Source organism: Scatophagus argus, chromosome 6, assembly GCF_020382885.2.
Source record: "Scatophagus argus isolate fScaArg1 chromosome 6, fScaArg1.pri, whole genome shotgun sequence".
Lineage (NCBI taxonomy): Eukaryota > Metazoa > Chordata > Actinopteri > Scatophagidae > Scatophagus > Scatophagus argus.
This window is the reverse complement of record NC_058498.1, coordinates 9994605-10019894: the sequence shown is the minus strand read 5'-3', so window position 1 is coordinate 10019894 and position 25290 is coordinate 9994605. Positions and strand designations below refer to the sequence as shown.

Below are 25290 nucleotides of genomic sequence, written 5' to 3'. Positions count from 1 at the left end.
CCCCTCGCCATCACGTCACCAGACAGACGACTTGTCGTCACAAGTGAGAAAGACCTCAGCTACGTCCTACTTTCTGGATTTGACGATGAGGTCGCAGCGACCCCCAGTGGAGCCTTGTCCACTTTTAACCATTAACATTTCATGTTAGGAACACAGTGTTTAGAAATGTAAAAAAACCCAAAAACTTATGGCAGTCTGAAATCATCTGCAAACTAAAAGTTAAAAAACTAAATACCTAAATAACTAAATTATGTCATTGTAAATTATCTATAGCAAGGATATATTAATTTGTCACTAAGCAATTGCTGAACAAAAGTAATATATATTATATAGATAATTATATAACTAATGCAGTAGAACTTAAAATATTAATACAAAAACACATTGAAAATATTTTCTGTTATTTGATTTAATCAGAATTCTATGTTACTGAATCAAGAAATAAATAAAAGGTAAATATCCCTAATATTTTTAACATTCGAGATCAAGATTTTAAACATTTAGATATAATAATAATATAAAACATAACATTTATTTTTTTAGATTATGTTCTATATTTAGAAAAATAAATGTAGATATCTTATTTAAATTGTATCAATGTTGAATTACTAAAATGCATTTGCACTAGTAAAACCATTCTGCTCTATTGTACATTAAATACTACGGCGCATACAGTTCCATATATGAAGGAAATAAATTTTCCAAGTCTGGGTTTAATTATTTTGTCCGGAATTTAAATTTGAAATGTTAAAATTATATTAGATATTATATTTTTATTTCATATTTAAGATGAAACAAATATTACGATAAATTCTGACTGCAAATGCTCTAAGCTAACCATGATAGAATAACATTTATGTTTAATATTTTGTTCATGGCTCATGGCTAACATAAGGAAAAAAAAAATACATTAGATGAACTTCAAAAATATTCTAAATTTTAGTAACAAAATAAACACTCTCTGTACTCTGAAAGTTGCATAAATAAAAAATTATAAAATTATTACATTCTTTAAACAACAACTTTAGAAAAAATGATGTACCTCCTCAATCTAGTTCCATATCTATATCTATATATATAGACAGATAGATATATTTATATATATTAACATTCTCTAAATCTCTTCCCTTTGTTTCAGTTTGTAGGCCTTTCAGTTGACAACTAAAAAAAACATGCAATTAAAGGAATATACAAATATAAACTCTACATATTTTATGGCAGCAGTTTTATTGCTCTCATTGCTGTGCACACACCATTTCTCAGTAATGAACACAAGCCAGTGAAGTGTTGTGGAAATTTATCTTTTCTGTACAGAGACATGAAGTACAAAAAAGTTAATGTTCAGGGTAGGCGCCCCAACAAGACTGAATAAATAAATGCATAATAAATAAGAAATAAATAGTCTTATATTTCAAAGCAGATTTTTGGTGTTTGTGAGGATGCAACCTGAACAAATTACTAATCATATACAAAACACAATTTAAACCCTTTAGAAAATCTGTCTTTGACTAGTGAACATTGTATCAATTGCCATCTCAAACAACTAAAAGACTATTCTTGGACAACAATGTAGTCGGTAAAGCTATTTTTTTTCCCTAAATGTGTATGAGTGCACTTCACCTTCAGGAGTGATGTGACTGGCTGAGATCACACACCAAACATGAGGCTGAGCATAGACCAAGGACATACTTTGATAGGAAGGCTAAGAGCGCCCACTAATGTTAAAAACGTGCAGTACATCAACATCAAACAACAAGTTTTTCATGGGAAACATATTCCATCACCAGCCTTTGCTCCATATATATTATTAATTGCAATATTTGCAGAATTCATGTAATCATTGGTGATTCAATGTAACTATTCTTATACAATATATATTTGGCGTTTCCCTGAGAACTTTAATACTGGGGTTTTAAATGTCTTTTTAAAAGGCATTTTTATTACCATGGGATGACCAACACTCGGGTGGTACAGTTTCAGTTAAAACCCACATCAGTGTATTTATTTTGTGTTTGTAGTTCTTTTAGACACATTGCTTCAGTGGAGGAGGCCACTCCGAAAGTATTAATTTACAAAGCTAAAACCGAGGTCAGCCAAGTCCGCAACCGTTTGGCATGTCCGTTACTTGACCAATTAGACTCACAGGCAGAATATGCAATGAACCTATTTTAGATGGCAGTCAGTGAGGAACGCAAAAGAACGGACAAAACGTTCATCCTGAGCTTGCACACGCTGTGTTGACAGGATTTTATATTTCCACGGGAAACACACTCCATATCAGTACTTCGATCGGCCTCTGCATAGAAATCTGACAAATCCAAGCACTGAGGAGGTGTGAGGTGTAAGGTGTGCGCTGTTGGTGTGCGTTATCACCCTGCACACCCAGTGCAGACAGTGAAACTGTGGAGAGACTGCTGGGTGCAGGGCAGGGAATCTCCCTCTGTGCACTAACAGGAGAAGGGAAAAAAAAAATAAACACAGGATGAAAAAATGGTCTAGCATTAATACAACACTGGTCTTGTTGTAAACGGCTTTGGATAAGAACAGCTGCTATATAAATGTAATGTCTCTCTTTACTAAATATATGATATACCTTCCACTTTTGCTGCATGGACCATCTGGTGGATTAGTCACAGCTGTCTGACTCGTCTTGCTCCTCTGCAGCAGGTGCAACCAGCCGGTCGTATGAGAAAGCCAACATCACCTGCGTAAGACAATATTAGTACATCATATTAATATGGCAAAGTCAAAAAGAAGAAAAGGGGATAAACTGTTGAGAATGGAAGCCGTGAGAGGCAAAACAAACGTTAACTCCTGTTTTACATTTCATAATCTTAAATCTTTTTCTTACACAGACACAGAAATGAACTCATATTTGAAATCTTAAAAACCATTTGAAACAGAATTTCTCATAAATCCGAAAGAAAAAACCCCAAAAAGCCAAAACATTAGAAAAATTAATAATGCACATATGGTCTTTGGCCTGCCTAGTCCTGATCTTTAAATATATTTTAGCAACACTAAACTGATGTTTCCTCAAAGTTGCAAAGTAAATCCTGCAAACTGACCAGCAATTTCAAATTTTATGGCTTGATGCTGTGAACCCTGAAACTCTGCTTCAAAAATGCCAGCGATGTACAGCAGCATGTCCTTCACAGGGTAAACAGTGAAGGAAAGAAGAGTCAGGCATGTGAAGGCAAGTTCCTGGTGGACCCACTTTGAAACAAAGCAGTGCAAGGTGGAGGTATTTCATCCACTTGGAAGTCACACACTCTTTCTCACACAGGCACACACTCTGGTTTTGTTTTCGTCTTTTTCAGTGATGGTTTCTGGGCTGTGGTTTGCCCACGCTTCATTACAGGCATTACAAGCATTTTGTTATGCTTGTTTGTTCCCTCACGCGTGAGGAGCTGCTGGCTACAAGATGTCATCTCCTGTTCTGAATTTTAAACCTTTTTCCTGTGGTTGGTTGTTTCTTATTTTCTCTAATTAGATTCCGGGCAGCTAACAAAAAAAAAACATTGTAATTTTTGGAATAGAAGTGAGACCCACATTTACATGAATTATGCAGCCAGGTTTTAACCATTGCTGTCCTGTGCACAAAGATAACGAGGATAAATCAAAGAGTAGCTGGTATTTTTATTCACACAAGCACATGGAAGTGGGTTGGGCGAAAAGAGGGTGTGCTAATTAATCATTATTTTATCAGCCAGTCACACTACTCTTACCTAAAAAATGAAAAACAATAACCTACTAGAGAGAGAACTTAAAGGAAATATTGTTGTAGAAGATATGCAGAGTCAAAGTCACATAATGTTTCCCATATATTTAATACACATTTTTGGAGATACAGAGTAACCAGATTTCCAGTATCAAAATATACTGTATGAGTAACCCTGTGGTCAAAAGACATTTGTGAAGTCAAAGTTAAAGTGAAATTTTGTTCCATCATTTTTTTAAAAAAGATTTTCCTTGTTTCCCTTAAATAATTAATGGGGGTAGGTATTGTCTGAAATTTAGTTTTGCTACTTTCTTCATATCTTAGTTTTGGGGAATATAAACATGTTTGAACCATTTTTTGTTTCACTGAACAACATATGTTAAACTTCTTAATCCATCGATGTTCCATCAAGAACACTGCAAGTATAAAAGCCATCAAATCTGACGAAGCATTTGAGGACAACTTTACTTGCTTGACACATTCTGGCTCTGGACATGGACACATGGATGGTGCTGAAAACATATTGAGATTCAGCACCCAATCCAGTGTGTAATAAGGTTTCACTAAGTTTTAGATTTGTTTAGATCCGTGTGACAAAAATGTCACAACTGCCAACACTGGAGGAGAGAAAATCTGTTTCAGCCCTGAAAATAATAAACAAGGTTTCTCCTCTATCACTCAACCTCAGATATGGTGGTTGGAATTAGACACATTCTTTTTTTTGTTCTTTTTGTTTTTTTTTATCTTTGAATCTCACTTCCTTTTGCATACCGTTAGCAGTGTCAGCAGTGCCATCATCACCCCCATCATGATATACAGGTTGTCAACCAGGCCACCAGCCCACAGTGGGCCCAGGATGGTAGCTAGACCTCCCACTGAGCGCCGGATTCCCTGGCTGAAGCCTGTAATATAAGCGAGACACAGAGACATAAGAATTCATATCAAACACCAAAGGGTAGTACAACAGCCCGGGTGACTTATAGGAAAAAGCCAACAAGGCCAAATACCATCCAACATGCAATGCTTTCTTCTATCCATTAGATGGTGTAGTTTCTCACCTTGTGTTCTCTCAGCTGTAACTTTGGAGAAGAGGGACACCTGAGCCACCGCCACAAATGGCAAACCCAAAACCTGCAGAAACACCCCAATGATGAACTCAGTCAGCTGCCATGTGAAACCACCTACAGAAAAAAACAAAGCGCAAAACAGAAAAGCATCATGGAGCATCATCGATCATAGCTGGTAAAGATCTGTGTGTACAATAACAAAAGTGAGGAGTTTTTTTCCGTGCAAACTCACCTAGTGGCTTAGCCAGGAAGATAAGGCACCAGACGCCAGATATGATGCAGATAGCCAGACCGATGGCAAGAACCACCCGCTCAGCAACACGGCGGCTCAGCCAGCGCACAAACAGGAAGCCAGCGATCACCTCCACACCGCAGAGACAGTACATGATGCTGTTCTCCAGCTCCCCGTAGCTGAAGTACTTCTGGGTCATTGGGGTCACCATGGTCTGGGAGGGGGAATGGAGGGAGACATTGACACAGTGCCTCAACGCCTACTTTAACAAATCATTTTGTCTCAAAGTCCTGAAGACATTAACTTCGCCTGCCACAATTCCTACCTTCTAACTAAAAATATAAAGAGAATGTGAGGTTTTATTCAGTTTAATCTTTGTGTATGTGCGTGTTTATGTCTTTAGTTCACCTCCAGTGCCGTCTGATTGAAGAGGGTGATGAACTGAGCAGCGAGCAGCACAACCACTTCTTCTCTCAGGAACTCTACAGAGACAAAGAGACAGACAGACGTCACAACATGTTGGGGGCACAGATAAATGAAACAGTCATCAACAGAGAGAGCCGTGTGGCAGCACAGCTGGATTGTTCAAATTTGGAGAGGCATGTGTAAGGTCTGCAAGTCGTTGTGGGTGCACGTGGACACCTTTTTTCAAACTGCATGTGCATGTTATGGCATCTTTAAGACGTTCCTCAGAGTTCCCCCTTAGCCCAGTTTGAAAAGTGATATAAATGAACAAAGCTAACAAAACCCACAGAAGAAGAGAACTAGAAATTAACAATGAAACAAAATCAAATCCAGTTGTGTTGAATAAGCAAACGAGAATTACTGACTCATGGTGTCTCCGCACACCACTTCATTTAATATGTAGTGAGGACACTGAAGGAACTTAATAAAAGGTCACAAGTGAAACTTCTTGGTGAAGCGGAAGTTGTCAAGATATTGAGATGTATGATGATGCACTGAATTATTTCCAGTGACATATGTGCTGTCTTCATTTCGAGATTACTTTTACAGAGGAGTACAGAGGACTGATGGAATGCTTCATACAGTATATACTCACAAGAATGGGATAGATGGACAGACAGATGGTCAACCCAAGAACATAATGCCTTCAGCAACGGCTATAGCTGCCATAAAAAATACTTAGCATACTTTACTATCAGGCAATTTGAATAATTTTTAAGACCACAAATTTAGAAACAATGTTTGACTTCTTTTTCACAATTTTTTTTCAGAATAATACTGACACATGCAGTACTGTCAACCACCCACCTCGGGATATGCAGAAACTCTTACAGGGGCTGGAAGAGTCATGGGAGTCTGGTGGCACGGGAGAGGGAGGTGGAGAGATGTGATTCAGCGTGGCATTTGAGGCAGCAGGGGTGTGGGGTGTAGGCGGGTTGGATATCACCACTGAGCCGTAGGACCCCACCAGCTCCTGGGACCCCATTAGAGGCTTTTCCTCATCATTGACCTCTTCCCCAAGCCCTTGCTCATTCTCCACTTCCCTGCTCTGGCTTCTCAAATCCTCCTTGGCCTTCCCCTTCTCTGGAGGTGGCAGGTCCCAGAACATGAAGACCACCGCCAGCTGAAGGAGAATCCACAGCAGGCACATGAACAACTGCAGGAGTGGAAGAAGAGGGTTAGAGCTTTTCCTCAGTGGGGACAAATGTCTTACAACACTGAAACAAGTTAAAACGCTTACCCCTGGTGCAGTATATTTATTGACCACAAAAGGACCCAGGTGAAAATCACACAGCCTCAAGAAGATGTTAAATGCTGGACCTGTGTTGAACATCAAGTTAAAACATACATGTTAACCCAACGTCAGCCCCATGCCTTGGTGAATCAGTTTACGTAAACTTGGTTAAGAGCAAATGAATGTCAAAAACAACTACAATCATAAAAGTTATTATCAGTTACCATCAGCATGTGAAATGTATCAGAATGCTAGATGGCCAGTTATCTCTACCCACTCAAATCTCAAAGGCCCTAGTTACCTTGCATTGTTGAATACAAAGAATACAAAACCATTACAATTCTTAATAATAAAGAAGAAGAAGAAGGAGAAATAGTAAACTCAAATGGTCAGCAGGCAGAATTTGTCATCAGAAAGCAGTGGAGCACTGACCAATCAGAAGACCAGCTTGCCGGCATGCCATGACAGCGGCAAATACGGTGGCACGGTCCTCTGGGGCAGTGCTCCTGGTCAGGAGGCCAAAGATAGATGAGCCAGCACCTGTGCCAATGCCTGAGGAAAATACACATTTCATGAGTGAACTGCAACACGGGCACATTGAGGCTGAAACGTGGAGCTTTAGAACGGGAGAGCAGCACTGCTGTATCGTGTCATTTAAAATCTTATCATCCTCTTAAAAAAAACATGATGCCAGAGTTAAAACATTGTCTGAAGTTTGTGGATTTGTGGCTGCTAATACTAATACGTCAGGTGTATTGTACTGGCTTGCCACCTGCCAAATGAATAAGTCACAGTGCCACTTTGTGCAGACTCACCTGCCACCAGCCTGCTTGACAGTAAGAGCCACTTGGAGAAGCCCATAAAGTACATGAAATTACCTGCAGAGTAAAAGGAAGTTGAAAAAAAATAATGTGAACCATATGCATTAAGAACACTCAAACAGACCAACAAAGGAGTTGGTGGAGAGAACGAATATGTGATGCTATCAAGGTTCAAAATAAGAGCAGACTCACCAATTATCTCAAACAGGTTGGCAAACAAGATGATCTTCTTGGTGGTCCTTGTTCGGTCAGACCAGTGGCCAAACAGCGGCCCTGACAGGAGGCCACTCAGGCTGAACGCTGACAGGGCCAAACCCAGAAAGTAAGGCGCTGCATCTAAACTCTGCAAGTACCTCCATATTGTGGGCAAGATTACAGCTGCGGAGACACAAGTAAGCAGATATGGTTTGTCTGCGACTCTTGAAGTACAGTTTCTGTACTGTGGTAACGTTACACTTCGGCGTCTGATCTGAAAACAGCTAAACATATGATGTGGAACGATTCAGGTGAGAACATACACAACACATGATGTAATCACGCCGAGCCCACACGGAGCCAATTGACCACAATGCGGCTCTGCTGGGGCTTTTTGTATGTCACAGGGCTGTATACAGCAGCTCTGCATAAAGATGGTGATTTTACTGAATAAGCTAATGCCGAGTGAGGTGTTAAGTCTAACTTTGGCTGCAGTGGTAGCTCCTCCTCGTCCTCGTGGGCTAAGGATTGTGCTGACCCACCACAATCATAATTCGATTCTGGGGTCAGAAGACGCACAATAAAATTCCAGAAAGGGATGATTGCTCATGTCATCTGGGGGAAAGTGAATCCTTTCTGAGGGATTGTAAGAGACATGCTGATATAAATCTTTGGAAAACTTTGAGGTGTGCCATTAGAGGTGTTGCTCTATTTAATAGCATTGTATTGTAGCTTGTTTCCGGTACATGTGTTCGTATAAGCAAATTAAAGAAACACCTTTCAATAAAAAAACCATCAAAACATTGCATAAAATCAAGTCAAACACACACAAAATGAAGTTTTTGTCAAAAAAAACCCCCGAACATTTCACCTGTCAGCAGTGTTTATATCAGTTAAATATAAAATGTTCTGCAGAATGATTCAGGTGAGGGCACAAAGGTCATATCTTTGGTATTGTGAAATTCCACATGTTGTCTCTTCAGGCTGGTATTTGGTCAATGAATAACAAAGTGTATGTTTAGTTTAAATAAAATTAACTAAGTCTACAAAAGAACAGCTGAAAGATTTTTTTCGAGGGTGGGGCTCACTGAGGGAATTTGGACTGTAATGACTATAATGGTTGTGCAAAACATCTGAGAAGAAGAGGTGCAAAATGTCAACTGGCTTCAACACCAAGCAACCTGTCAAGTCATGAAATCCAGCACAGCTGGCCCAAAGTGTTCAAAACTCACAGGCGTGGCAGTGAAAAGTAAATATAACATTAACCACCGCCCAACTAATAAAACAATGAATGATCAGTATCGATAATGGCAAGTTTGTCTAAAACAGTAGCTCGGCACAAATGTAATTAAGTTAAGAACGAATGAAAACAAACGGATCTTACCATATTCCACACCGCTTAGAAGAAATATGAGCCCGATGGTGACGAATGTCAGCTTCCTTTTCCGTCGATAATCCATTGTGTTTGGTTTCTATAATGTTCTCTCTATACCCCGATTGATCGCCTTCATTATACTTCAAGACATATGTCCATTTTAGTCTTTCTACTTAACACCGCAGTTAACGCAATCCAGAGTGCAGTGTTTCCAATTAAAGACGAATGCAGGGACATAATGCCAAGTCGGTCTGCAGACGCTTTGGAAAATCCTTAAAACAGGAGCTGCATATTGTTGTGCACATCGTACAAGGGGGCCGGTTCAGCTTCGCAGTAAACACATCACGACAAGGTAACGCTTGAGACACCAACCCTGACCTGCGAATATTGCGCAAGTCCCCGGGATGCTCCTGCGCACTAATCCAGCTACATCACTTCCGGTGGATTACATCTCCACAGGGAGCCCCTCTCTCGCCCCACTCCGCGTCTTCAGTTTTAATGAAGGTTACGGTCGGACTTTGTCATTGCCGTAGCTCATGTTAAGTCAAAGTTGCCATGTGTTCAGTTTAAGTTGCGTTCAGGGTGTTGTTAGACAGGCTGCAGGCAGTATGGAAACTAATTTACATGATTATACATGACTTAGTGTCACCATTCACATAGTGGGAATGTAAAATAACCCACAGTACTGGTTTGGTGTGTTTGAGGTACAAACACCAGTCGGGTTCACATGTTGATGGAGATGCTGTTGTTGAGGCTTTTCCACCCCAAAAGATCTTTTTTTTTTTTAATGCAAAATGCTGAATATTGTTAAGGTTTCTGGACAGAAAATGTGTTACATTTCAGTTTACCGACCATCACCACAAAAGCTACAGAATCTGCAGATGCAGTATTTTAAATGTAGCTGCTGCATACCATTCAAATCCAAAACTTCCAAGCTGACTTTAAACATATATATTCCTATAATAACTTGTGAGTGGTTCTCATGTAATATTTTTTCTCTCTAAGGCTACAAGCTGATCCTACAGCATTCCTCAAATGTATTTAAGGCTTTCCATGCACACACGTCAGGAGTCATTTGCAGAGTTCCTCCCTATCCTGTGACATCCATTACCACTGACACTGAGAAGTCTGTGCTGTGCACAAGAGCTTCCTCTTCACTCTTAATTCAATTTTTATCTCCTGAGTGTCCCCATTTTAGTTTTCAGCCGTTCAGTGCATATGGCTTGCTGGGTAATAAAGTTCTGTCTGTGGACTGGGAGAAAAATACGTGGATTTCCTACAGTATGTGTCAGCGCATTCGGTCAAAACCTTGACTTCAGTTGTTTTATATACCTTGACGCTGTTCAGTCTGAGGTTGAAAAAAAAAGAGTTTTAGATGAAAAGAAGTAACTAAAGGCAAAATAATGTAGCAGCTACTCGCTCTGAGAACTACCCAACCACATAATCTTAGGACATTTCTTTTTCACAGCTGATAATTTTTGATGTGATCTGACAGAGAACAGTCGACTGAATGCCACGCAGCACTTTGCATACAGTGTTGTAGTTACAGTGGACTGATAGTCCTTAACAGTTTTCATTAGAGTTGTAAATGGTACCATCTTGTACCTAACAAACTAAAGAGCACGTTTCTAGAAAATGTTAAGACGTTTCCATTGTTTCCAATCTAAATTTGAGCATGTCAAAACTGTGTTTAGTCCAATACTTTGTGGATTACATATTAAAGACATGTCAGGACTTCGTGTTGTAGGAATGCATATCTGAACACTGCATTATTTCACTACCAGCATGAGTATAAATGTGATGATATATAATAAACATCCATCGCATCTCTTTCCAAACACCACTATCCTGTGAGCTACACAGCCCAGTAGGCACCAGTATCTCAATTTTAATTTATTTTTTTATTAAATTACTTCTCTAGATTTAACCCATCACTGACTGAAACACACACACATGCAACATGCAGTGAAACACACAGGAGCAGTGGGCTGCCATTGTCAGGCACCTGGGGAGCAAATTGGGGGTTAAGTGCCTTGCTCAAGGGCACATCGGCCAGCAAAGGGAGGGGAGGGAGCATTATTAATCACTCCACCACACCCAAATTTTTCCTGCCAGTCCGTGAGGGGAACTGAACCGCCAACAATCCAGTCACAAGCCGCTTCTCCAACCTCCAGGCCACGACTGTCCCCAAATAAAACCTTCTCCCACCCTTTTCACTACTGCTCACAGCTTGTCTGCAATCCAAATACTGAGAAACAGTGTTACAGAAGAGACTGAGCAAAATAAAGCCTAATTCCTTGCTTAGTCTGAATTTAAAACAAAACAAAACAAAAAACCTAAGCCACTGTTGGCATATATGCTTGAAAAGAATAAGAAAAAAAGAAGAAGAGAAAAAAAAATAAAGTATGTCACAACAAAAATGAATTGAAGAATGATCCAAGGTGACTGACATCTGAAAGTCATTTTGTATAAAAGAAATATTTATTTACAGTTTGCCAGCAGATGAATGTGTCAGAGTCCATAGTCCACAGTTCCTCATAGGAAACATTTTATAACTACCAGAATAAAAAAGTAAATATGTTTTCTTTAGCATCCATGTTTTCTATCTGTGAGCTGCTCTTAGAAATGATCACGTGCTCCAGACTTTGGAATACAAATGTTTTCAGTTCAGCATGACTGTGACTGTGGCAGCAGAAGAACCAGAGTTGGGTTTTAGAAGGCCAGTTTCTTCATGAGGAGGTAGACTCTGGAGTCCACCTCAAAGCCGTGAAGGTTGTTGGCGTCGCCCTGCAGCCTCATGAGGAGGCCACCGTAAGACACGTAGGCAGAGCTGAAAGGAGGAAATTAAACAATATTTCTGTGGTGACTTCAACATGTTACTATGGCAATTACTGTACTAATAATGTATTAAAAAGAACTGCAGTGCCACTGGTTATTGTGCTAACAGCATATTGGGACAAGTCAGTAACATTTACAGTATAAGCTGAAGCTGAGCGATTAGAAAAAAAAAAATTACTTCAAAGTTTCACTTTAAATGATTTAACATCACTCACAGGCGGGTGGCTGCTTCTGTCGAAGTCTCATCACCCTCAATCTTGTAAACTTTCCCATACATCACGTAATCAAACTGGTCCGCTCTGGAAATGCCAAGAAAGTTACATGAGAGCACAAATCTGAAGCAGCAAGAAGAACTGCATACTACGGGGGACAGTCACAATAAAAATGTACATACAAGAGGTATTATTTATTGCCTACTAAGTGCTATTTGATATTATGCTATGCATTACATTACTATTTGCATGGAAATGTTACATGCGTCACTATATGAAGAGCAAATGTTTTACCGAGATGGCCGGTCGTCCTGAGGATTGTACTCTCCGTCATCTGGTGTTCCGTCTTCATATAGCGTGCTGGCAATAACCAGTCTGAATTTGTCACCTTAATGAAATGGACACAGGTAAACTGGGTTTATATTATGTTTTTTCAGAGCCTGAGTTTGTGATTTATCTTTTTGATTTCATCTTGTTTTTATCTAAAAGATGCACTCACATATGGAGATTTGCTGTCAGAGTTTGTTGACAAAAGTTAAAGAGTGAGGGTGCAAGTAACACTTCAAAAGTGAAAATTTACTCTGATTCAATGTGGAAAATTAACTGATTTGCTCTGACCGTATTGGATATAAACTGAATTTAGAATATAACTGACAGGCAAGTACAACCATTCACCTTAACAAACATACACATAGACAAAGAGGTTGCCCCTCACCAAGATCAACAGGATAGATCTGAATGTTCACATCCAGGATGAGGTCCATCTTGAAAGATTCACTTTCACAATGTAGACGAGACACTGTAGCAAATAATCAACCATAGTAAAGCACGGATTAGTTCCTTGGCAGTTTTTAATGTTAAGGACACCAACTGAGTCTTTAGCTTGAGAGATGCTGTACTTTATAGTTTTTGATCATGTCATAGAGACAAATAGAAACCACAAGCATTTGGGAGTTGGATGGTGGTGTTATAACTTCTACAGCATTGTTTTATAATGATATTTCACAAACCTCTGTCAAACTTCTTGCCATCAGGATCAATGTCCTTTACATCGAAGATATCCTCAAACAGAATTCCAGCCATCTTTTTCCTGGTCTATGAACCTGGGAAGGAAAAGGATATAAGAGTATCATTAGGGCAAAAAGAAATAAAAAAGAAAACAAATTACAAGCCTTGAAAGTTTTTGCCTTCAATGAGTTGCTCATATTTTGAAATATGATAGGAAAACCTTGATTTTACAAGCAAGGTGTTTACAGGTTTCATAAAGTCAAAACTTTTTAAAGCTATTATAATGTCAGCGTAACACCTCACATTTGTATGTCAATATAAACATCTATCTATGATAAAAACAAGTTCAAATGATAGTTACAGTTTTTACTGAGGGCGCTGCTATAACTGACACCAAACACAAGAGGAAGACCCTGTGACACAGTGGCAACACACTGGAAATATAAATACACATTTATCAGTGGAGGCAGAGTTAGAGATAAAGGAAGAAGCTCGTATTTAAGTGTGACGAGAAAAAGTTTTACATGCATGTGAAAACCTGTTCAAGACATCCTGTACAAGTCAGCAGGTACATGAAACTAGAGGACATTGAAATACAAAAATATATTATCAAGGCAGAAGAGAATGTATGGCTTATAGCAGAGCATTTTAGATCACTTTGTCAAAGTTTTTATCTACGTCTGAAAGGTCACACAATATAACCAAAATCACTACTAAAACAAAAGACTTTACAGTGAATGTTCGGTGTACATCCAGATACACACACAGTCTTCTGTCAGAGCTAAGTGTGGCTGAACAGCTGAACAACAGATGCTAGCCGAAATAAATGAGATAAAGTTATTTCGAAATACCAGCTAGCTGTGACTTACATTAACGAAGTTGAATTTTATTCAATTGGAACATGAACGTCAACTCTGTAAAATATGTTGGTCGATTAAATACTCTTTCTTCACGTTCACTCAACAACGTTGCTCCTCGGCATAGCGGAATTACCGTAAACCAAAAGTTATAAGGTCTTGTCATCACATTAACTACAAGTTAAAGAGTGTTTTCATCTCAGGCTAGCTGCTAGCTTTAGCATGATGTGCACACCATCCCCCCCAGCTTACCTCAAATAAAAATAAGTTCTTATATTGTACCCAGATTAAGTAGCAGTCACAGTTTCTTCCTGTGGTAACGTAAGTTTACAGTGTGCGCTTACGCTAGATAACTTATTCGAGCTATCGAAACGTCATTCATTAGTATGTGAATCAAACTGTACCGCGGAGGAACAATGTGCTCAACCTTTGACACGCAAACTGCTTCCGGTCGAAAAAAAATGCACTCGTTGCCAGCTATGAAAGGATATATAGACGATTTGTTATTGCTTCTGTCTGCGTAGTATTAATCGTTTTTAGATAAATAGAACAACTTCCATTCTTGCTAGTTTCTCGGAACAAGTAAGCTAGAAATAAGAACACAAGGGGACAGAACAAAACGAGATGTAGAGAGTGTACAGTATAGCGCTCTAATTATTTACGACATTTATCTCTACTTTCCAGCCTGCAATTCCCAACTATTTGGTTGCTAGGTGTTTCAGCGTCCTATCCGTGTACGGTTGCTAGCTAACAGCTAGCTAACTAATGTCGATGTCAGTAAAGCTTGTAAGCTTTGCCTAAAATGGATTTTATGTGTTTCAGTTGCGGATGAAAAAGTTGAAAGCGTTGTAAGCTTATATTCAGCAAGTAAATGATGTGCGATTAAGGTAAGAATTGTTTTTATGTTATCTACGATTAGCTGGGCAGCTTGTAGGTTAGTAATTAGCTTTGCCAATTTTTTACCCAAGTTAAAGTCGCTGAAGCTTGCTATTCAAGATAATGTTAAAATTTAAAGGCAGATAGAGTCTGATTTCTGTGTTTCTGCTGAGATGTCTGTGGTTGGTGTATTAGGTTAAGAATATTATTATTAACGCTACATTACATTACAACCTTTGTATTGCAGCTTTAACGATACTTGAATTTTAGTCTGAAACACAAATATTAAAAATCACTTGCACCGTGATATAACCAATATACTTCATAATTAAATTATATGAGTAAGTTAAGTTATTTGAGAGCTACAACTTCTTATATGACTATTAACCGAGAGGTATATTGCATTGATTGTAAGGTAGTTCCCCTGTAGGCTGTGCAGAACGCTTGCTGGAATTATAAACGTTATTTAAAGAGACCAGAAGTCCTTCAGGAGGTGTTTTAAAGGTTTTGGGACCTCACATGAGCTCCAGGGAGGCAGCCAAGATGGGGGACATCTTGGCAGCTGAAGCTGATCTTCTTGGGATGATCAAGGAGGTAACAAATTCACGTTGTGAGAATGCACACAAAGCAGCAGCACAAGTCTCTTAAAATTAAACAAAGAAGCACAACTTTGGTATGCTAAACTATGCTTGTTATAGTTTGATATTATGGAGACATTTTGTCAAGACAAGATGTATGACTTGTTTATTTTGGGTGGTTTAAAGACAGCTCCATTCTGCGCCGATTGAGATGGAGTTATTGATGCTTTGCTTGTTTTATCTCTTTTGTAGTACCTAAAGTTTGAGGACTTTGACGAGACTGTTCACAGTTTTGACAAAGAGTGCAAAAACAAAGGCAAGCTTGTGTCGAAGCCTCAAGGAAGCGCTCTCAGAGACTCAAAGAATCGTGTGATCCAGGTAAATGGTTCAGGTTTGTTTTTTATTTGTGCAGGTGGCAGCTGGTGATGGGCAGGAAGAAGGGTGAAAAGCAGAAAGGATATTTGTCCACAGATTATTATTATAGATTAATTATTATTACTATGCATTTGTGGCAACCTGAGAAATACTAGCCATTCTTTTGAATATTGCTACTATGGTACTTATTGGGATGCTTCCCAAGACAGAGAGTTAACTGTAGCAAACTCACTTGTCAAAATGCATTTTTCTGAAATAAGGCTTTTCTCATCTTTACATTGTCGGATTGGTTTAAAAGTATTGTATCACATTAAATGTAAATGTAAAGAGATAACTAAAACTGTATAGAAACTAAAAAAATATTTTAGCTTGTGGTATCTTTTCAGAGTTCTTGTTTTTCCCTTAACTCACTCTTCTTTAACTCTTGACTTCTATAGAAAGACCTCCTTAGCTGTTTTGATGATGGAGACCACAAAGTGTTCTTTGAACTGTGGAGAGACAATATTCCCTCTGAGGCAATCGGCACAGACTCTGAGGCCCAGAGCCTGGAGTTCTACCTTCACATCCACTTCACAATCTACCCACTGAGGAGGCACCCTGGCAGACACGTATGTGCATCCAGCTACAGTTTTTTTTATCATTTATTTTTTTATGTTCTTTTAGAATCTTACTTTTTGTATTATCTGCACACATAATCCATATGTCTTACCTGTTGTTCCCCACAGCTGAATATCATTATGTGCTATTTTCAAAATGTCCACTAAGCTGTGCTATCGGCTTTTTCTCAGCAGGCTACCTATGATGCTCTTGTTGCACTATAGAAGCAATCATTTCTAACCACTATGATAACTGTCTGTCACTGTGTATGTCATTGTAGTTTGCATATTTGTATGTATGTCAAATTATTCAGTTTTCAGTTCTGGTGTCAGGCTAAGAGACAGAAAACTGAAGAGAACTGAAGAGAATGTTTGTATGCAACAGAAGAAGAGTTTTAAATTACGTAAAGGGCTTAACTGACATTTTGTTATTGTCCTGAAATAAATAAGTAAACTTAATGGAGAAATCGAATCTGTCACCAGGACCGGACAGAGTTTGAGGAGAGGATCTCCCACTTCAAGCAGTACCTGGAGACTCGGGGAGCAGCACTGAGCCAGACCACAAAGTTTCTGCCGTACTATGCCTTGCCTTTCGTTCCCAACCCCACCGTCCACCCCTCCTTCAAAGATCTTTTCCAGGTGCTCTGCTAATTATGGAACATTACCTAGTTACTTATTGCCAACTAATTATTTCTTATACAGTTGTATTACGAGGTACCACCTTCACAATGAACATAAACTTGTTTTTCCAATCAACATTATTTATATTCAGGATTCCTGGATACCACATTTGAAGGACAAGCTGGAGCAGTTTCTGTCAGCGACACTGAAGCCATCCAACACCCCGAAGCTGATGAATCTATATGTATCCTTTATCGTGACTTGCTCATATGTCATGACTGAGAAAACCATTCTACTTCTCTATGACATAATATGTGTAGCACATCTAACTTGTTTTAATGCAAATCTAACAGTGTCGAAAACTTGACACACAGCTCTAGGGAATAAATATTTTTTATCTATCAAATGCTCCATTAAACTTCTTAAACCACCACTGAACTGGATGTTTGGCAGTGGTATCCTACCAAAGTGCCAGGGCTGTTCGTACACTGTGTACAACACCTGACAGCTCTCACAGAGACGGCTTACAAAACCTCCTAACATTAAGTAAAAGTTATGTAGACGCATCAAAGGATGCAAATGTCTCTAGGAACTGACTTTAAAATAATAGATCAGCTAGTGTGGAAAAACACAACTAAATCTAGGGAGGAACAACTGAGGGATTTAACACAGGCCAAGTACAGAGTGATTTCCATTCTTCTGCCTGAGCTGCACATTAAATCTCAAATAAAAAGCCTTTCTGTAGGTGACTAAAGAATTCATTAACAGGCATACTGTTGCCCAGAGCTGGTTGTTTCATATCCTGCAGAGAAGTCCTGTCTAATTTGCATTTATAAATGGCTGTGTTTGAATAGCAGGACCTAATCTGACAGTAACCCACTCTAACCCCTTCAGAGAAGAAGGGGCAAGTGAAGGAAAACAAGTATTATTGCTTTTACTGGAAACCCGGTAGAATGTCTTTCCCCTTTGCACATGCACAAAACTAGACCACTCGTGACTCAAGATGAAACTATACAGATTAAAATAACAACTATCATGTCAAGGGCTGAATTAAGGAGATCTGTCTTGTTTCTATAGATATAAAACATAAAGAAGTGAGGTTATCTAACGTGTATAATCTTTCAATATGCAAGTACAGCTGACATAACATACATGAAAATGCATGAAAAATTTCTGTTTGTCTTGCAAATGCATGTATGTGCATGTGAATAACAGTTGTGTTTGCCTACATGAGGCTTTTATGAAAGCGATGAATCCCTGCTATTAAAAGAGTTAGCACAGATCCAGATAATTAAACAGACTGTCTTTATCTTGAACAAATGGTTTATGTGACATTTGCTCTCTTCAAATGGGATGTACAACGTATTGTGTGTCTGTCTTATGTCTTGTCATACTTGAGTAAGGTATAGATGAGCACACTGAAGAAAGGAAACAAATACAGTAGAAATGTCTGATTAGTGTTCACTTGAGTGCCAGTGTGTATTCTTTAACAGGCATTATGCAGAAGGAGGGAGGAAAGAGTAGTAAAGGTAAATATCTCTCTCAAATATTTCACCTTTTGCACTGAACTGCATTTATTATTCCAGTATTACCTATCAAATTACATATATCTATTAGGTCTTTGTTGTGTTAGTTACTCAATGATTTCTTGAGTAGGTGCTGTAGTTTTTGGCTTTCATTTCACTTTTGGATCCATGTTCATATAGCCTCCCACCCACTGAAATGTTAAGACAGATCAGTGAACACAAAACAACGACAAAGTCATATTATTTCACAGTTTTTGTCATATTGATCGCCAGGATCTTTGGTATCAGTCTTTTGACTCATTTTACTGTAGTACAAGTGTGCCAGAAAAAAAAAAAGTTTTGTCTGTGCTGAAACTGAGAGAATGTCATGATAGAAATGTTGTTTATGTGTTTGTGTGTGTTGTCTGTGTGTGTGATGGCACAGAGGTCATCCAGCAGTTACAGCTTCAGCTGGTTGAATCGGACCGGCGCACTGCTAGCTACATACGGAAGTTCAACAAAATGCAGGCCGACTACCACAACCTAATTGGAATCACTGCTGAGCTGGTCGATTCATTGGAGGCCACCGTCAGCGGAAAGATGGTAGGTCAGCTTGGCTGTGGGCCAAACAAACACACACGGTCTGTCACACAGGCTACAGGCGCAAACTGCATGGACACAGCACACACACACAGACGCAGATGAGCTAGTGAGTAGTTTAATCAGGGTGTTACTAGCATATGTAAAATTCACAGTTGTATATGTAAGCACTTAAAACCCTTTTAATACACATTGTGTTGTTTTTAATTATTTGTATCCTATTATTTTTAATATGCACACATGCTACTGAGTTACACAACTGTTTAACAAAGACACTAAAATAGCAACCCAGCTCTTCCTCTCTCGAACCACTCACAGTAACTTAAAGCTCAAGGGGCTGCTGTGTTTTTGCAGATCTCCCCTGAGTACCTGCAGAGTGTGTGCGTTCGCCTGTTCAGCAGCCAAATGAGGCAGAGTGTGGTGCAGAGCACTGACTTTACCAGACCTGGCACTGTGAGTGAGAGCACACAAACCTTTCTCTTTTCTGTCTTTCTCCTTCACATTTCAATGGCAGAAGAACAACAGAACACAAGGCCTCAAGACAAGATTGTATCTGTCAGAATGTCAAGTCAGGGGGCTGTTGATAGAAGTCACACTAACATGCTATTCTGGAAAACTGCTCTCATGGCCTTACGTCACACATATTAGTAAAGTTGGCACTGTGTTGGAGAGGGATTTTCAGAAGATGTTTGAAAAGGAAGGGCTTTAAAAGATATTTGAAAAGGGAGAGTACACAGTGCCAGTCAAATAGTAATTCTGCATTCTGCATCCTGGAGAAAGGTGACTGGATCCTGGTGTTGCACTGATACTGATGATTGAAAAGCTAAGTACACATATATAGCAAGCCTTTGCATTCAGGAAATGAACAATTTCAAACACCATTCACAGTACAGAAGTCACAGAATCTAATTAAACAATCCCTTGTGAAATCGTTGCGGGCAACAGTCCCCGAGTTGACAAATCATCTGGCAGACCCTACCCAGCTCTAGAGGCAGTTGTTCAAACTACTGATTGTATTTCTGCGTTTTATGTACGCTTTCCTTCATGGCCAGTGAGATACTCAAACCAAACTGTCAAACTAAGCAATGCTTATCAAATATGCCAATTAAGATTCTGGCCCTGTAAAAGTGACCTATAGGATGTGGTGGCGCAAGTGCATTTAGGGCATGACCAACTTCCTTTTAGGGAGCTAAGTGATGATTAATCTGGGGTTAAACTAAGGCGCAAGACCCAAAGTGGTTGTCTTTAGTCCGTAAATTAGTCATAGGTGTGTTTCTGGCGTACCGTGAATTAAACCCATCAGGATGTCATCTCCCATTCTTAGGTGCGCCTGCACTTGGTGCATTGCATTGAGGGACAGGTATGTGGTTTCTTGGCGGTTGATTCTGTGCCTCCACCATCTATTTCATTTGACTGCCTATGAGCATATGCACCAATATCTAATTGAGGAGGAGCGCTGTTGTGCAGCACAGTGATGCAAAAATCGCAGTCTGATGGGGCCTTAAATATCCTCACTCTAATTAATATTAATAATACATCATTAATAAGGAAAGTTTTAATTACATAACCTGCAGCGATTCCCACAGCAGAAGAAATGAGTGCATCTCCCCGTTCAGATTGATGCTGTGAGAAGCTTTACTTCATAGATTATTTGAATCTCTCGATACGAAGACAGGATTTGTCAAGATCTAATGTTAATTAATGGTGTGTGTTGGTCTACACATCCAAAAGGTCACACATAGAGTCTAGATGATTAAATGTCCCATGTTATTTGCTGCAGTGACATTAGTGCATGCATGGTTTAAAATATTGAAAGCAGCCTCTCACTGCAGGTTCAGATGATGTCAGAGCTGATCTGTACATCACGAGCTTCACATTGTGAGGCTGCCCATGTAGGTACATCTCACTGTGTCTCTTTTTTGTTGGTAAATGGCACAATTGCTTTTTGCTGCCTCAAGATAGCAATGTGCCAGAACACACCTCATTTTGAGTTCAACACGCCTATGTGGTTTATTGGTGTGTTGCGGCCCTGTACATTCTGGTAGTTGTTTTTGAGCCTTAGGACCGTGACCCTTTTTCTGTTTTCTCTGCTCATGTAACACCAATTTCAATTTTTTTTTTGCTACTGCACAGACAGCCTAGTTTTATGAAAAGACCACCTTTGCAGCAGTGACTTACCCCTTTCAAGCCTCAACCAACAGCCCTTATTCTCAGTGGCTGATCGTTGTCGTGTTGAATTCTGGTTTGTGAAATCTTGTTTCTTTCTGTCTTGAACTGATCAGCTTCTTTCTCTGTCTTTGTGTTTTTGCGTGTGTGATGCTTTTGTCCGCAAAAGGGATATTACTCTATGAGTCCCTATGATGATGGTTATGTAAGTTTCATACGTTTTCATTTTTACTTCTTGTCATCACTCAGGTCCCCACTTTTCATTTGCTTGTGCTCCACCTTCTTCCTCCTCCTCCTCCTCCTCCTCTTCTTGTCTTTGTGTCTGCCTCCCTCTCCTTTACTACAGGTATACATTTCTTGACCTGCCTTTTACCTCAATTTATGTTTCCTCTCGTTCCTATTAGATTGTCCTACTTCAAAGGGATGTTTGGCCTCATTTGTTGTAAGAATGAGCTCTTTTGTCAGTCCACTTGTTAGACAAAGCAAGAGTACCCCTTTCAGGGCGTACCTTATCATTAAATTCATTTGTTCTCAAAGACCGCATTCTTCTACATGGCCTTCCTCATTGGCTATCTGTCTTCTTATTTCTTTTTTTTAATTTTTTGTATATGCTGTCAGAGTCAATTTTCTCCCCATACCATTTGTTTAACGGTAAAGTTTTTGAAAGAATTTAGACAAGACACCGTGATAGCACAAGAATGACAAACACTAGGTGCTTAAATGTAAAAGCACCTTTCACATTCACATTGTCAAACAAGGTAGGTTAAATTACAGGTGTTTGAAAAGGGGCAACTACGATGCTTTATGTAAGGTCAGGCCTAACTGTTTTATGAGTAAAAACAATTAAAGCACCCACAGACAAAATCTACCAGCATTTTACAGGTGGTGGATGTTAAATTCCCACTCTGATTGCCAAAAGTTGTTACACCTTAGTGAACAGTTTTTCATAATCTGATTAAATATTTGTCTAAGATGTAACTGAGACCTGAGATCATATTTTCTCTCGCATAAACAAGCAACTGTTCCACTTTTTGCAACATAATTCCATAATTGCCCGTAATTCCCTCTTTATGCCTTCATAATATTGAGATGGCTCTCACAGATTTCTCTATCCTACTCCACTGTGGTTTAAAATGCTGCGGGGAGAATACCTGGATGGGAACAGAGAGCAGAGCCATTTGCTCAGACAAAAACATCAACAATAGATGGCCTTCAGTTGTTGTCCCCACAGCCATAAAAGAGTAAATGGTGAGAAGATGTGCTAAAGGTAAAAAGAGTAAAGGCATCTCTTATGTAAACTGTGCATTGTCAGCAAATGTAGGTCAAATCTTTATATTGTGGAGCTCAAATCTCACGATAAATGTGCCCTTAAAATCATAATTTAAAAATGACTTTTAGCTAATTTTTCTTCTTGCCATTACGATACGATAAATAATTTTGTTCACCCCCACTATTTCCTCATTCATCACAAGTGTCAGATGTCACACTTCTTCATGTCTCAGGGAATCATGTCCCCTTGCCCTTCAGCGTTCTTCGGGGCAACTGAAATGTTTAGAGAGAAAGGGATTTTGGAAGGAAACCAAGTATCAATGTTCTCCTACGCTTCCGTATTACCTGCTGCACACCAAAGCAAAAATGTGGCCAGACCACCTGATACCTCAGACAGCTCGGATCACTCCCATGACTTTACACTGCGCCCGCTATAGCCCTAACCACCCAAGCTTCAGATTGGATTTCAGGGCTTAAAATCCCTTTTCAGTAGTGGAAAACACTAATTAATAGTTCTTTCACCCTTCCTCCACACAACCACACCAACACCACCACCACTACAATGTTATATGACTCTAGTCAGAAGTCTCAGTTTCCTTTTTTTGAAAACAACAACATGCAGGCCTATAGTACACTTATGTGTAATAAATGAAGGGATGGCTGTTTCACACTAACCTTTTCTCTCTGGTACTTTGTAATTGCTGAATTATCTTAGCCTTCTTGTCAATGACTGCATGGACAATGTTTTCGAAGAGTACGGTTCTGTATGTCCGGGGATTCAGCATGTACCACAAGCATGATGTATGCATGTCCAAAAAGCACTAACAACTTATCTAGACAGTACCTAACCAGCTGGTATGTATGATAAAAACTGCACAGCTGCATGGGTTATGTTTTACACACTTTAAAGTGAGATTATGAATGTAGAAGTAGTTTGACATAGTAGAACAGATAATAAAACACGCTCTGCTTCTCTTTGTCTTATTTTCTCAATTTTGCTCTCTATTACAGGCCTCCTCGATGCTACGGGCATCCATTGCGCCGCAGTAAGTCTTCAGTTACCAGGGGTTTTCTGCTGCTCTGTAAAGTTTGATAGTTGTCGTGAGTTGTCGATGACTTTGTAATTCATCTCCAGGAGACCCAAGGAGGTGCCAATGCTGCCCTCACTGGACTATGAAAAGCTGAAGAAAGACCTGGTTGAAGGCCCAGACAGACTCAGGTGTCTGCTGCTTCAGGCGCTACGCTGGGTAAGTTTTCATGTTTTTATACTCATTATCTTGTTTTCTTCCTATGCTATGTGTCAATGTATTATAATTAGGGTTGGGCTGGTGTAAAAATTTTCAAACCGGTTTGTCATAAAGTCAAACACCAGACCAGGTTACCAAATTTTACCACTGGGTTGTAATTGGAGCAGTAAGAGTTCAGTATGGTGTAACTTGAAAAAAGACGTCCTTAGCAACTTTTCACATTCAGATGGAAACGTTGGAAGTCAAATCCTGATTCCGTCAGTTTGTGTGAAATCAAATTGGTTTAAACTTGTAGACCAGACCGGATCTGTAAAACTGGAAACCCGTCCAACCCTAATACTAATATTTTCGTGATAGTCTTTTTTTGTTTGTTTGTTATGTGTACAACCACAACTGATTCTTTTATGTCCACTCTTTTTGCTGAAATTAAGCCAAATTTTGTTTAGGGCTGTTAAGAGTTTACTCTTGCAATTGTAGGAAAATGGTATAAGAGTATCAGTCTTCTGAAATTATCTTTATGGGGAAATTACAATCGCTGCAATCAAGGTTAATCTCAGTGAAGTTTATGTGAATCATCCATGGCCTTCAGAGCCTGTAATCTTACGTTTTTTCCATGTTTTTCCACATTTTTATTCTTTATTAACCGAGCAAATGTTTGTGTATAACTGGACAAAAAATTTGTATCCACCTTTTAAGCATGAAGGAGAGCACCATTTATACTCACTTTGTCTTCATTGGTGGGTCTGTTTCACACATTTTTTTTTTAGAGACTCACTCGCTCCCTTCCTGGTGAACAAAGAGACACAGTGCTTCAGGCCTACATCAGTAACGATCTGCTGGGGCGCTACAGCAATAAACAGGTGGGACCACAGGACAATAGCTTTTAATTTAAATTACAAGAAGGTTTGTAAAGAAATTAATATGGTTGATTTCTTCCAAAAGGCTAACTGATGTGAACTGAAATTCACAATCTACTGTACGGTATTTTTAGTCCAAGCACCAGAGCCAAAGTAAAAAAAATAAAAACTTGTTGTCTGTTGGCCTTGCTGTCTAATTAATCCCCAGGCTCTGATTTCAGACAGAGGCAGACCTGTGCTGGTGATTTGACACCTTTACTTGGTGCACACGGGTTTGTTTCTCACCTGCCTCTGACTTGATGCTGCAAAGTTCGTGAAAAGAATAGACTGTAGAAAAAAATTGACATTTCAGATGTCAATCATATGCTTCTGAGATATTTGTTCTTACAAATGATACGCAGTCCCTTTGGATCCCCTGTAGAGGGTATAAGAACAAGCGCTTTCCATTGATGATAGATATCTGTGAGTACTTTTATTGGCTCTGTAAATCCTTCAGAATTATGATTTCAATTTTTTGGGGCACTAGTGATGTCTTAATCAATAGTTAATTGATTATACACCTGTTAATCCACAAT

General features: G+C 39.2%; 3 protein-coding genes across 10 annotated transcripts in view; 1 reads left to right on the top strand and 2 right to left on the bottom strand.

The window, feature by feature from the left end:
• Positions 1-1280: 1280 nt before the first annotated feature.
• Positions 1281-9570, bottom strand: mfsd8l1 (major facilitator superfamily domain containing 8-like 1). Its single transcript, XM_046392531.1, has 12 exons — positions 9120-9570; positions 7733-7918; positions 7535-7597; positions 7152-7271; positions 6726-6805; positions 6293-6641; positions 5429-5502; positions 5021-5234; positions 4780-4902; positions 4493-4623; positions 2594-2704; positions 1281-2447 (listed from the first exon to the last, which is right to left on the bottom strand). Exons 1-11 carry the CDS (start codon positions 9193-9195, stop codon positions 2627-2629), a joined length of 1494 nt encoding a protein of 497 aa, XP_046248487.1. The 5' UTR covers positions 9196-9570; the 3' UTR covers positions 1281-2447; positions 2594-2626.
• A 1999-nt stretch (positions 9571-11569) lies between these two features.
• Positions 11570-14489, bottom strand: polr2h (RNA polymerase II, I and III subunit H). Of its 3 annotated transcripts, XM_046391605.1 has the most exons (7): positions 14278-14479; positions 13530-13602; positions 13171-13263; positions 12876-12959; positions 12455-12548; positions 12164-12247; positions 11570-11940 (listed from the first exon to the last, which is right to left on the bottom strand). In XM_046391605.1, exons 3-7 carry the CDS (start codon positions 13241-13243, stop codon positions 11823-11825), a joined length of 453 nt encoding a protein of 150 aa, XP_046247561.1. In that variant the 5' UTR covers positions 13244-13263; positions 13530-13602; positions 14278-14479; the 3' UTR covers positions 11570-11822. The 3 variants fall into 3 exon arrangements, with proteins under 3 accessions (XP_046247561.1, XP_046247560.1, XP_046247562.1); XM_046391604.1 differs by lacking the exon at positions 13530-13602 and having other exon boundaries at positions 14278-14489; XM_046391606.1 differs by lacking the exons at positions 13530-13602; positions 14278-14479 and adding an exon at positions 14038-14265.
• Positions 14490-14737: 248 nt separating this feature from the next.
• Positions 14738-25290, top strand: part of LOC124060520 (lisH domain-containing protein ARMC9) — a 30706-nt gene continuing 20153 nt past the window's right edge. For 2 of the 6 annotated variants that reach the window (XR_006843585.1, XM_046391602.1), the window contains exons 1-13: positions 14738-14912; positions 15317-15495; positions 15732-15857; positions 16292-16462; positions 16934-17089; positions 17223-17315; positions 18576-18600; positions 19022-19179; positions 19531-19629; positions 21512-21547; positions 23623-23657; positions 23747-23858; positions 24626-24718. Coding sequence is in view for 5 of the 6 variants with exons in the window: in XM_046391602.1 (XP_046247558.1) it covers positions 15421-15495; positions 15732-15857; positions 16292-16462; positions 16934-17089; positions 17223-17315; positions 18576-18600; positions 19022-19179; positions 19531-19629; positions 21512-21547; positions 23623-23657; positions 23747-23858; positions 24626-24718 (1179 nt within the window). In the remaining variant the exon portion in view is untranslated. The remainder of the gene's footprint in view (positions 14913-15316; positions 15496-15731; positions 15858-16291; positions 16463-16933; positions 17090-17222; positions 17316-18575; positions 18601-19021; positions 19180-19530; positions 19630-21511; positions 21548-23622; positions 23658-23746; positions 23859-24625; positions 24719-25290) is intronic. The other 4 variants (XM_046391599.1, XM_046391600.1, XM_046391598.1 and 1 more) reach the window with 4 other exon arrangements.